The following is a 14,069-nucleotide window of genomic DNA, read 5'->3' as shown; positions in this document are numbered from 1 at the left end:
GAAAAAAAAAGAAAAAGCAGTCTTCAAATTTAGTTTTGTTACACACAGAAAATTAAGTCACAAGGGTAAATAAAAAATAACTCATTTCTGAATGAACTGTCCCTTTAACATCACCTGAAAACAACAGAGGCACACAAAAAAAACATGAGAAGCAGAAAAAAGGAGCCAAGTTCAACCAAATTACAGAGAAGAGAAACAAATGAAAGACTTAACACTAATCATTCTCCCTCTTTATATATTCCCCTGTTCTTCAATCCAAAAACCTCTCTGTCCTGAGGCTACATTTCTGAATGATGTTGTCCACCCAGACATTAGCGTTTCCCTGTGCGTTCTGAAAGAGTTCAAAGGCCCCCCTCGTCTCCAGAGGTTTCACTGACACCAACACCTGTTCAGAATCAAGCACTATGTCCAACTAAAGACAAATAGATATTTCAAGATACCAGTAGACGGACACCTCCTTTCTTTCTCTCCATGGACAATTCTCACTCGTCAACACAAGCAGGAGCTCATCAAACGTAATCATCTGATAACGTCACTCAAACTGACTGGCGGGACAGGAGAACAAGCACTGAAGCTCAGGGAAAGGAAAAGATGGACAATGGAGATCCAGAGATATGGAATGAGAGAGGAGGGGGGGGGGTTTCTTCTGGAGGCAAAGAGGGCAGACAGGCCCATTAAAAACTGACCCCTTCTTGCCCCTGTGACTTCCCCGGGGAAACCCCTCGCCCACTCACACACCTGCTACAACTAGCTATATCGCCCAGAGGCTGGAAAGAGAGAATGAGAGAGAGAAAATGTCAAGAGAAAATATATGCATGTACTTTTTCACACTCTACTGTACATCTACAGACCAAAACTGGGGGAGGGTTAGACACATTTTTAAACAATAAAATGTAAATGTAACAGCAAGAGGAAAAGATTTGAGCAGACTTTATTCATGAGATCGCTCATTTTCGCTCACATTCGGCTGCCCTTCAGGTGTTAAATCTTGACAGGAAAACATCCTCACGGGGGTCCGCACACAGATTTTTCTGTCAGTGCATGTTAACGGTACAGTGAACGTGTCTATCACATGGATCGGGCCTCCCATAGTCATTTGTTGTTTTCCTCTCAACACATCTGTCAGTCAGTCACACTTTTATGATGTCATATTTCACACAGATAGCAGCGTCTCTGTCAGATGACATCACATCACTGTCAGTGCTTGCATTTCATTGGAAGAAAAAGCAATAAATGAGTGACATGGATGAAAACGATAACAAGAATCAATCAAACAGCAGGAAAAAAACGAAGGGAACGAAAACATTATGAATCATAAGGGTGATGTTGAAAACTACACTAAAATTAGAATAATGTTGATATGACTTATCACAGCTTTATAAACTCATTTTTAAAACTATACACTAATTTTAAGTTAAAACTATATGTTTAGCAATATATTTAATATACTACATTTGTGTACTAGAAACTAAAAAAATGTGAATGCTTTTTTTATTTGATGAAAACATATATACACATTATACAGGTCCTTCTAAAAAAGTAAGCATATTCAATCAATCAATCAACTTTATTTATATAGCGCTTTTACAATCAAGATTGTGTCAAAGCGGCGTCACAGTGTCAAACAGGACAGTATTGCAACAAAATTAGATTTGGCTGTACAGTCGTTCTGGAGAAAACAGTGATGTTATCAGCTTGTTTTAATTTATCATATAGCGACAATGTTGGCAGATCTGTATTATAGTGTATAGGATTAATTAAAACCTTTTTTATAAATTTTATTTGTATAATTAGTTGAATAACTTTGATCATAATTTTAGTGTCCCCATCTGAGCAAGCCAAGCCAAAGGCAACAGTTGCAAGGAACCAAAACTCCATCAGGGTATGATGGAGAAAAATAAACCTTGGGAGAAACCAGACTCAGTCGGGGTGCCAGTTCTCCTCTGGCCTATTAACAAACAGTGTATGATTATTATTCTGGCAACCTTACAGGTCAGAAATCATATTAGATCGGAATATTCAAAATTTTAGGGTATTACGCAAGAGACGGGTTTATTTAGGATGGTGCGTTGATTACACAATATTGTGATAAAGTTAATTATTTTCCATAATGTAATGATAAAAATTAAACTTTCATATATTTTAGATTCATTGCACACCAACTGAAATATTTCAGGTCTTTTATTGTTTTAATACTGATGATTTTGGCATACAGCTCATGAAAACCCAAAATTCCTATCTCAAAAAAATTGCATATTTCATCCGACCAATAAAAGAAAATTGTTTTTAATACAAAAAAAAATCAACCTTCAAATAATTATATTCAGTTATGCACTCAATACTTGGTCGGGAATCCTTTTGCTGAAATGACTGCTTCAATGCGGCGTGGCATGGAGGCGACCAGCCTGTGGCACTGCTGAGGTGTTATGGAGGCCCAGGATGCTTTGATAGCGGCCTTAAGCTCATCCAGAGTGTTGGGTCTTGCGTCTCTCAACTTTCTCTTCACAATATCCCACAGATTCTCTATGGGGTTCAGGTCAGGAGAGTTGGCAAGCCAATTGAGCACAGTAATACCATGGTCAGTAAACCATTTACCAGTGGTTTTGGCACTGTGAGCAGGTGCCAGGTTGTGTAGAAAAACGAAATCTTCATCTCCATAAAGCTTTTCAGCAGATGGAAGCATGAAGTGCTCCAAAATCTCCTGATAGCTAGCTGCATTGACCCTGCCCTTGATAAAACACAGTGGACCAACACCAGCAGCTGACATGGCACCCCAGACCATCACTGACTGTGGGTACTTCCTGACACTGGACTTCAGGCATTTTGGCATTTCCTTCTCCCCAGTCTTCCTCCAGACTCTGGCACCTTGATTTCTGAATGACATGCAAAATTTGCTTTCATCCGAAAAAAAGTACTTTGGACCACGGAGCAAGCCACTAAATACAGCACATACCACAGAGACGGACGTCCTGATGTAATTGCTTCTCCTGTTCAATTTATTTTAGCCTCCGGATCTGATTCTGGATCATATATGTATTAGTTGAATCTGATTGATAGTCATGGTTTATTAAGGGTAACGTTTTCTTTTCCACGCTTGACCATGTCAGCTTTCAGACGCTCTCGTGCAGTAGCTGCACTCGTCACAAGCACTCTGCCCACAAGATACGCCGCTCGGTTTTTTCCGGAAAGACTCGGTACAGCCTATCTTTCTTTTATAAATATAATAAAACTAAAGACTTTTCGGAGATATGAAGGATGCAATACTACTCTATAGGTACTCAAGATTGACATGAGATTGACTGAAACTGAGTGTTTCACCTCCCCTTTAATTTCAAATAGCTGTTTTATTATATTTTAAGAAATAATTCCTGTGATGGCGAAGCTTAATTTTCAGCATCATTACTCCAGTTTTCTATGATCTTGTATGTTTTAATACACTGATTTTCACAAATGTCTTTAGTGCCAACGGGTCTTCGCTAAATAAAATATTCAATATCATCAAATAGACACCTCAAACCATGTAACCTGTGACATGATTTAAACATGGTGTTTATGAACATTGTTATAAAGACAGACAAAGCCACATCTGTGTGCATTATAAAGGCCTTATGAATGTAAATTGCCATCACTTTTGGCCCATCTGTCCTTTACAAACCCCAAACAGCTGTCTTGAGAATGCGTTCAAAGCAAACAAGAAGAATAAATGTCACTCACACACTTACTCTGTCTTTCATTCTCCTTTGAAAGGCCTCGCCTCCCTCTCTCTCTCTCTCTCTCTCTCTCCTCCCACTCTTGCCTAGTGTAAATGAACAAGTATCTTCTCTCCTCCTGCTCTGAAGATTTAGATATTTAAAGGATGGAGAGTGGAGGAAAAAGTTCTCTGTTGCAGATAAACTCTGTGAGCAGTAACATTATGCATAGAGAATGGAAACTAGGTTGAACAAATAAACTTAATATACTGACTGATCAGTAAACAAAAAATAGAAACAGATAGAATCACAGTAAACCTAGGGGTGCTGCTGGTATCTCCTGCTGTGTGGTCAGAGAGGATGGTGAGTGACCATCTGGACTCACACTCACTGCTGCATTGTTAAGATCACAGGCCGTCCGCCCCCTCAGAGAATTACACTGCATTACACAGCAGCACCAGATCTCTCTCCACAAACACACACACACCATTCTGACATCCTCACAGAAGAGAACTGACCTTAGAAAAACAAGTCAAAAAGAAAAACAAGGAGAGGATGGACACCTTCGAACACCAGTATATAGCCTGCTTGTGCTTGCTCTCACAGTTTCATCTGAGTGTACTTAATTGGCAAGGCAAAAAGCTTTAATATATTGCCATATGTGGTGGGCGATTTACCGGTAGACACGATAAACCAGGAGAAATTTGTTAACTGGTACATATTTTGGACTGTCGTCTCTATCACGGATAGGCTTGTGATGTTGCTGTGGTGCGTGGTCAGGAACGCTTATCGTTCGCATGCGCTTTTAAGCATTGCGGTTTAAAAACAGGCAATTGTAAACCATTGAAGCACAATTGGCAGTGAAAGAGAACTCATCTCAGTATATGTACGTTCTCTGAGAGACAGGCTCAGCCCTGCCTGAGAGTCGCACTACATGAGTGCGTGAGAACTGAACTGAGTGCTTTTTTTTCACCTAATTGGGCTTGAATAGTTAAAAACACATAACCAGTGTTGTAGTCGATACCAGCTCATTTGAGTCCGAGTCGAGTCGAGTCCGAGTTCAGAGAGGGTCGAGTCCGAGTTGAGACCGAGACCAGAGCTTGCTGGTGCAATCATAGATATATTTACATAGATTCCTCATTCGACCGATTCACGCAGGCACTATTGAGGAATAATATTTATATATATAATATTGCACCAGGATTTTGACCTTCTTCGACGGAAATAAGCCAAAAGGCACGAGCCAAAGGGTTTAATATGGATTCATATGTCTATGTGTTTGGGAAGTATGCCGGGGGTAGAGAGGACAGGCACCTTAGACATTTTTGGTGGAGATGCTCATTTTATTATTAATTAAACAAGGTTTGGATTTCTCTGTGACACTTTTGTCCTACTTTGTAAACAGTAAATATATTAAAAATAACAGTCGAGACAAATAATGTAGCAGCAATGTGACTTTCTGGAAAACGCGATCACTACATTATGCCAGGTGGACACAGTAAAATAGAAGTGCGAGCATGAGCGCGGGCGTAAAAAGTCACTTGCAGATTTCTACAAAGAACAAACTACTAAGCATTAGTTGTCAAAATGTTGATATTTTATGCATATATACAGACATTATTAGTTCTTTATCTTTGTGCTTTCGCTCCATATGTCGATGAAAATTAGACGCTCCCTTTGCTTCAGTAATTGATGTACCCCAGAATTTACACATCGCAGGAAGTTTTTGTTTTTTAGAGTCTTACTACAGATGAACTCTTTGTGGCTCTTATATGCAAACTGAATAACAGATGATGTAGCAGACATTTCCACACATAGTTAAGAGTTAGCTCACTCCATGTGATCCTTCCTGACCTGAGTCCTGCTACCTTTGTGTTGCACTTAAGTAAACCACACATCATTGGAAGTGTCAAACATTAATTATTAACTAGAAATATTAACATAGAGTAATAATCATAAATATTTTGAATGGGACTCGAGTGGACTCGGAAATAAGTCCTAACATGTTCAAGTGCACACGAGTCCATGACGAGACCGAGACCATTAATATATGGACAGAGTCCAAGTCTCGAGAACAAATCACTGCACATAACTGTGTCAAAGTGACCATGTATTTTCAAGCAAACACAGTCACTGACGTCTTAAGCGAATGGAAACAGTTGAGAAAGAAAATGCAGAAGTATATTGAATCTGTACAGTCTTAAAGTGACAGCATCCAAATTTACCTGCTGTCATTAATGCGAAACAAACAACTAAAGAAAATCTCTCACTGCTCTTGACTGAATCACTTTTGTATTAAATTTTATGTAGTATTTTGTGTGCGTAAAGATTTTCACAGAAGTATAAAAAATTATTCACAAATTTAATTTGTGTCTTTGTTTTAATGTATTCTTTTTTTCCTCTTTATCACGGGAAAGAGCTTTTTTTAGGCTAGTTTTCATTTTGTTTTCAATCATATTATAATCGGTGATAAGAATTATGAAATTTCATAATATATTATTCATATTTTTTTAAAGCATACACAGAGAAATAGCGAGAAAGTTAAAAAGATAGCAAAATAATACAAAATCTGCATGCTCTACAGAATTTATAGTATAAGAAATGTAAAAAAAAAATACATTAGCTAGCATCCTAAAGCTAACAGCAACACCAAATAAGAGGACACGCATGATACACTGTGAAATACATTGCTTAATAAAAAAAAAAATCCAAATCCAGGTAGTTTTGTAAAAAAAATCCAGGTAAAAAAAACTGTTGTATCTGAGACATTTTCATTCTTTAACAAATCGATATTCAATAGTACAGTACAGTGTAAAGGAAGTACACTATATAATTTAAACAGCTTCCGGGGAAATAAAACAGTGTGGAGTAAAAGAATTGATGAATTTAAAAAAACTGAATAAACTGAAGAGATAATATTAATTTGTCATTGAAGGGGTAGTTCACTTGTATGACTTTTTGTGCTGAGCATAAAAGAAGATTGTTTTTTGTTCAGAAATTGGAAGTCAATAGTCACTGATTCAAAACAACTTCTACTGTGTTCCACAAAAGATTAAAAGTTATACAGGTTTGAAAAAAACAAAGTGTGATCATTTTTGGGTGAACATATCCTTTAACATAAATAATAATGATGGATAAGACTAATGGTGACAATAATTGTGTTGATATCATTAAGTTTAATGATGCAGTGAAAGTTCTCCCACTTCTCTGATGCAACATTCTCGCACATCACACAAACACTTCTGCATTTTTAAATAAGAACATCCAGCTCAATCTCACTCTCACGAACAGTAACTAGAACACTCTAACAAGCATCTTATTGTCTGCAATGGAACAATGAGCCCACCTAAAAATAAACAGAGAGAATAGAAAGAAAAAGCTGAAGCAGACAGAACCAAGACAGAAGAGTGCACAGACACACAGAGAGAGTCATATTGTCAGTTTGCAATACATAATCATCACTGAGACGAAATTAGCAAATTACATTTTCACAGTTCTCAAAGGCATTCACTTGGCAAAACAAAATCACTAAAAAATACTTCCTCTCTGAGTCATGATTTTTCCTGAACCCCAGTCAAAAACCAAACCAAAATACACACTGCATGAGCGGGTCTCGCGGGCAATCAAACGCGCATACAGCCGGCCATAGTGGGTGGATGAAAGACAGGGCACTAATGACAAGGTGCTGTGTTCAATTAGTGCTTCAAAGACTGGAGGGGGGCTTCCTCTTCCTCCGCCCCATACAAATCATCCACAATCAGCACAACCAATCGAAAACATGACAACTTGCTCGCACAGCCAATCACACAATCTGACAACCTGCCAGCACACTATCCCCAGGAGTTTGCCAGCTGCAGTTCTTCTGCCTGTGATGAACAAAGTCTTATTCTCTCTCTCAAATGCTCTCACATAGTGTAAACGCAACAACCACAAAAGATAACGCAATCATTTCAGATAAACAAGTCACTCTTGAGTTCTGTTCTCCAGAGGCTGGGTAACTCTCACTTATAGTGTGGCAGTGGTATAAATTGAAAGAAGTGATTTTCTTTTCTATAAAATAATTATTCTGAGTTCCACTCCTCTTCTCCTACACATCCACATAGCACAATGTGTGATTTAACAATGAATGTGGAATGTAAGTAGATTAAATGATTAATGCGAGTGATTTAAAAAGGAGTCACTATAGTTGCACACTTCTTAAAACCCTCTGGGCCTCTTCGGTCAGAATTGGCCAAACTGGTGTGGCTTTAACAACAATTTGAGTAAAAAAAAAAAAAAAGTAAAAATTGAGCAAAAAGACTTGAAGAAGAAGTTAAAATCAAATTAGACCCAGATTGATTAAGCTGTGATAAAGCATACTTGTTTGTTACATTGAATTTTGATGTTACGTGTAATAAAATATCCGCCTCTGTGTTCAAGTTTGACTATAGTAAAGCGAATGCAAAAACTGACACTTCAAATCAACATTTCAAACAAAAAAGATATTTTTATATTTATAAAAATTGTATAAATATTGCATAGTATCATTGCATCCACTCAAAACTCTAAATAATAAATACAAAATATTATTGAACAAAAAAGTTTCCATTGGTTTTCCTGAAAAAAAAAGAAAAAAGAAAAAAAGTGTCAAGGCTCTGTTACTTTTGGCCGCAAAGGAGCTAAATGTGACCCCTAAACAACAAGGACCAGAGGGGTAAACTAAAGAATGAATGTAAAAGAATAAATAGAAAATGTGTAAAGACAATTGATAGAAAGTGAATTAAACAAAAGTGGATCAAAGTTAATGTTTCACAAAGTTGACAGTCTAGTACCACTCCTCTTCCTCTGCTTGTACTCTCTCAGAGTTATCATAGCAAAAATGCAGTAACAAAGCATAACTGAGGAATTAAAATGGAGTCTTAGGTCTTATGCACCTTGAAAGTGGAGTCACACTTACCGTTCTCCTTCTCCTCTCTAATTTTGGTGATGGATTCGGGCAGGCCCAAACTGGCCGCAGTGGGCAAAGCTCCAAGCAATAATGCTAACGAGGGCCGTTTGGTTGGAGAGACTTTCTCTGCATCTCGCTCCTGCTGACTGCCACCTCCATCCTCTCCAAATACAGTACTGCACAGATGAGACGCTGCTGCCCTCAGCTCATCGTCCTCTCCTTCATCATCACCAGCAAGGACACTGGATGATGCCAAGGAAATCATATCATCTGGGAAAAGCGAGAGAGAAAATACACATGCATCACAAAAAAATAAGTATCTCAACTGCAGGAATATACAATAAAAGGTAAATGAAATAGAAAGAAATAATTAAATTGCTGTATGTATGCATATAAAGTACATTTAGTTTTGTAATTAAATTATTTTGATAATTAAAACATGAAGCTAGATGCATTCGCCCTTTGATTTTGATCTTTGCTATGATCCAGCTGACAGGGGAAGAAAGTAATTATATAAACACACACACAGCTGACCGCAGAAACACACATGCGTGCACACACACACTATCAAAAAGTGAACACACATGCATGAAAATAGACACTCAGATACACAAACACTCCCACGCTCGCAGTCTTAATTAGCTCCCTCTTGTAATCACTACATTAGAGAGAGACATATCACGCATGGAAAGCACTGGATCTCTGATTGTGCGGGCTGCTGAACAAGGAACTAATTGGATAGAAACGTAAACAGAATTTCTGTGGAAGTAACACTCCACTTCCTGAAGAAAACGTTGTGAGAGCAGCAGTTCTCACCAAACAGACAAATTCAGAAGGAAAAAAAAACAAACATTTTGGGTGTCAGTCACCAATAATTGTGATTCTCATGGAACAAACCATCTCTATACAAGCGCTTTCCACACAACAGCACTCTTTAATCATCACTCTTTAAAAAAAAAATCCTAACACTTTTCTAAATATGTGCTTCCATCTGAGAGTATGCACAATACACTTTATCTTCAAAAAAAGTCATGAATGTTGGTCTATATTTCTATATTATAAAATGTCTGTCATTCTGAAATACTGGATCCTTATCGAATAATTGCTCAAATACGTTTTAGATATAAAAAAAATTATATCATCCAACATTCATGATTTTGATCAAAATTTCCACAGAAATATTAAGCAGCACAACTAACTTTTCATCAGCCATAAAAATAATAAATGTTTCTTGAGCCCCAAATCAGCATATTAGAATGATTTCTGAAGGATCATTTGATCACATGACAATGAAATAATGGAGTAATAATGCTGAAAATTCAGCTTTGCCATCAGCATTTTTTCATCAAATAAATGAGCCTTGGTGATGGTGAACTGACGATGGTGAAGAGACTTCTTTCACTTACCCAAACTTTGTAATGGTAGTGCAAGTGTGAACGTGTACTGAAAAAAATGTGCGACAACTATTCTGTGAGGTTGTGTGTGAACACTGTACCTTCTCTGGAGCAGGATGCATAAAATCCCTTGGCTTTGGGCCTACAGCTCTCCAGCTCGACTTCAATCTCATCCTGATAGCCACAGATTTCACCTGCAGAGCACATATACTTGTGAGTTATCAAACACTCATGATGAAAATTAGAGCATAAAAACCTGTCTAAATGTTTCAAGATACCTTCAATATCATCAACTTTCTTTGCAAGCTCCAGCTCAATCTGAGGAAGAGAAAATAATTGGACTGATTGTGTGAAAACATACTGAGAGAATGGCTTTTTTAAATATATATATATTTCTAAAAACATAAGACGCAAAGTACGCTAACTGGGGTATAAAGTTTGATCTCTGTGCTCTTTGGATGAGGGATAATTCAACTTATAAAAAAGCATGACGCCAAGGCACTCGAGAATTATCACAGAGAATTATCATCTCTATAACATTTTAAAAACATTCATATTTCTAACTAAAAGTGATTTGTGACCTGTTTTAGCTTTTGCTTCCTAAGTCCAGCCGTGTAAGAGGGTGGGTCGCACTCCTGCTCCAGATCCACCCTCATGAACTCTTCAATAGTCAGCTCACTGGTGGGCGTGTCTTCAAATTCATTCAGCCTGTCAATCAAAAACACCAGGGCTCAAGACATACAACAACATACTCAAATGGACCAATGACAGCATGGGGCCTATACTCAAAGCCTCAGATACAGCTGCAATTATATAATACGAATGATATTGCTACATATTACAATAATAGTAATAAATGAGCACAGCTTATAGAGATACTGTAGTTCTTTTAAGACAAAACACACCTTTTCCTCAGTGTGGCTTCACAGACTTTCACCACACTGATCACTTCCTTAATTGTGCGACGGAACTCGTGCATACGGGCAGCAACCAAGAGAGCTATAGGGAACACATACACACAACTTTAAGTACATCATACACACTTTAAACCAATGGCGCGAGCGAGAGAGAGAGACACAGTCAAAATATGAAACATTAATAGGTCTTCAGAAAAGTGCGTCCACTGTACCTGCTCCCCTACTGACTCACCTCAGGCAGAACTAACAGACATTTAATGCACCTGCAATGCTGCAATGCCTGTTTCACTCTAAATCATTAAAGAAACATGAAGAGCCAGACGCACTTCTGAACTACCGGACAAACTAAAGAATGTCCAACACCGCAAAGCATGCAAGAATGTAAAAGATACTGAAGAATTTTAGAGCTTAATGATCCCTGCAAGATGAAGTAATTAAACAAAATATAACATCATGGTTCACTGTCATCCTCTAAAATGATTGTACTGCTTTGAGAAACAAAATGACTGAATTTACATACAAATTTACATTCAAATATAATCATTTCCCTAATGCATTAATTCATAATCGTATATTTTAAATATATATTTTGTAGCATGTTATTCACATAAGCCAAAAAAAAAAAACATTTCCATGAAATGCACTAATTTATCATGGTTGTTATTTTTGTAATGGCATTTTTTGCATTTGGGGGTGAAACGTATGATCACTATTAGATGATCACTGACACAGCTTACCCTGGAAACACTACAACTACGACTTGTGTACATATTTGCTTCATTTAACAAAAAAAATGGATTGTTTTATAAAATGGAAATTCACCAATATGCATAATATAAACTACCGTTAAGAAGTTTTGTTGTTTAAAATGTAAAAAAATCATACTTTTCATTCAGCAAGGAGATATTAAATTGATCAAAAGGTGACAGTTAAGAGATTAATGATTTTATAAAAGATTTCCATTTCAAGTAAATGCTTTTTTGACCCTATTAACAAAAAAAATATTGAAACAAATGATCAAGGTTTCCACTAAATATACAGCAGCACACCTTTTCCCACATTGATAGTTATAAGAAATGTCCACTGAGCAGAAAATCAACATATTACAATGATTTATAAAGGCATAAATTACATTTTAAAATAGAATAAAATAGAAAACATAGTAATAACATTACATAATATCACAGTTTTAACTGTATTTTTATAAAAATAAAATGCAGCTTTGGTAAGGCCTTTTTCAAAAACATTTTTAAAAAATCTTACTGATTCCAAACTTCTGAAGAGTACTGCATTTTTTTATCTATATATATCCTGCCATGTAGAAAATGTACTTTGTCATGTATATATAAAACATAAAAATGCTTTTCAATTTTCTCATTAACACCTCTCAATCACAAACATCTGTATCTGATGAGTCCTTTCTATATGGTCTTGTGACAGATTAAAGGACATTCTACCCCACTCTCCCCTACATGTCCAGGGGTGTCAGATGTATTTAATGGGCCGTTTCCACTGAGTGGTAGGGTGCAAAACAGTACATTATGTAATTATTTTCATTTCAATTGTCAGAAGTTGTGAATAGTACCACTTTTTTGGCACCCTTCCACTGAGGTACCTACAGAAGTCCTGTACCTAAAGGGTGGAGCTAGACTCACTGCAGAAGAACGCTGATTAGTTGACAGAGAATCGTCACTTGTGCATGCTTCAAGGGGAATGACAACACATTTTTTAATATACAGTTGAAACACAATAAAAGCTTGTCGGTGAACTCGGTGGAACCGCTTTTCTTGTTAGAAACAGCCCCATCCTGAGAAGTGTCCTCCATTGTTGTTTACTGTCTAGCTTTCTTCTTCACGCAATAATGACGTTGATCGCTACTTTCCAGCATACATCACCCCTATTAAGTAAGGGTACTGTTAGCGGTAAAAACGGGATCAGGGTTTACCATCAAGAATCATACTGTACTGTATTACTCGGTGGAACCGAGCTATAACTGACCACTAACTTGGGCTCCGGTTCATGTTGCTTAAAAAAAAAAAAACTGCAGTTTTCCTCCTCTGCTGTTTAATCCAGCAGGATATCAAATCAATCTGTGTTTCAGCTACTAGATGAGGACTATTCAACAAGCTTGAGGCATTCATCACACTCAGCAGTCCTCTCTGCCTCTCAGTTTATCTTCATTCTGGTGCTTTTTCACATGCTTTCAGTCTCTCTGTCAATCTGCCTTTCTTTCTAAAGTCTCTGATCTCTCACAGCGAAACAAACTCTTTTAGGCTCTGCTTCCTCTTTTCTCAGCACTGCTCCTGAAAGATTAATGTGAGATTCATTATTCAGGTTATGCAGCGAATGGGTGGGGTGGTGGGGGGTTGTTAGAGAAAATCATGCTGAGAGGCAGGAGTCATCAGTTATTCTCAAAACTTAATTACCGAAACTCAAACTTAACAGCCTGTGTAAAGTTTACACAAGACTGAAAGTGCAAGAAAATAAAAATGACATTGATGAACAGGCATTAGAATTTAACTGCACTTAATCTCTGAGGCAATTTACAGTGCCAAGAAATATCAGGCCTCAGAAAAAGAGTTAGCCTTCCCACATTTACTTTGATCCAAGTCCGAATGGTGATTTGGGAACTGCTTCAAATGAATGACCTGATCTAATTACAGATTTTGACTGAAAAACTGTATATCTTAAAATGTTTTCTGTGACAGACAGAAAACTTTCAATTCTGGAAGGGGTTTCTAGTGCGCGCATTCCAACTGTGGATGTCTAAATGATGGTGTATGTATAATGTAACAAAGCAACCCTTCACTAGCTCACATCATTAAAGAGGTCGCACCGTTAGGGGAGGGTTGCCATGGTTACCTGCTCCGCAGAGGCCTGAAGGTCTTCGTCCCGTGTGCATCCAGTCTCTCTTCATCCTCTGCAGGAGACGCAGTGCCGTCATCGAAACCTCGTGGCTCTTCTCTCCAAATTCCAGCATTTGCGCAAAACGCGGGATGTAAAGACACGGATCTGTCCGGGGGAAAAAAACTCTTAAGTTACAAAGCTATAGGTCTATCTTCTAGACATTCTCAAACACTGTTGCTTTTTCAGCTCAACAACGATCCGTGTCATATCTAATGTTTAAAGCTGCTAATGAGTG

General features: G+C 37.6%; 1 protein-coding gene across 2 annotated transcripts in view; it reads right to left on the bottom strand.

Annotated features, from left to right (window-relative positions):
- The window catches only part of brf1a (BRF1 RNA polymerase III transcription initiation factor subunit a), a 54,385-nt gene that overhangs the window by 18,884 nt on the left and 21,432 nt on the right, over positions 1-14,069 (bottom strand). For both annotated transcript variants that reach the window (XM_067421147.1, XM_067421148.1), the window contains exons 7-12: positions 13,790-13,939; positions 10,916-11,009; positions 10,592-10,718; positions 10,289-10,328; positions 10,112-10,204; positions 8,626-8,886 (exon numbers count right to left, since the gene is read on the bottom strand). In XM_067421147.1, the coding sequence (XP_067277248.1) occupies positions 8,626-8,886; positions 10,112-10,204; positions 10,289-10,328; positions 10,592-10,718; positions 10,916-11,009; positions 13,790-13,939 (765 nt within the window). The remainder of the gene's footprint in view (positions 1-8,625; positions 8,887-10,111; positions 10,205-10,288; positions 10,329-10,591; positions 10,719-10,915; positions 11,010-13,789; positions 13,940-14,069) is intronic.

The sequence above is a fragment of the Pseudorasbora parva genome, chromosome 17, assembly GCF_024679245.1.
Source record: "Pseudorasbora parva isolate DD20220531a chromosome 17, ASM2467924v1, whole genome shotgun sequence".
Classification (NCBI taxonomy): domain Eukaryota; kingdom Metazoa; phylum Chordata; class Actinopteri; order Cypriniformes; family Gobionidae; genus Pseudorasbora; species Pseudorasbora parva.
This window is presented reverse-complemented; position numbering and strand designations above follow the sequence as displayed.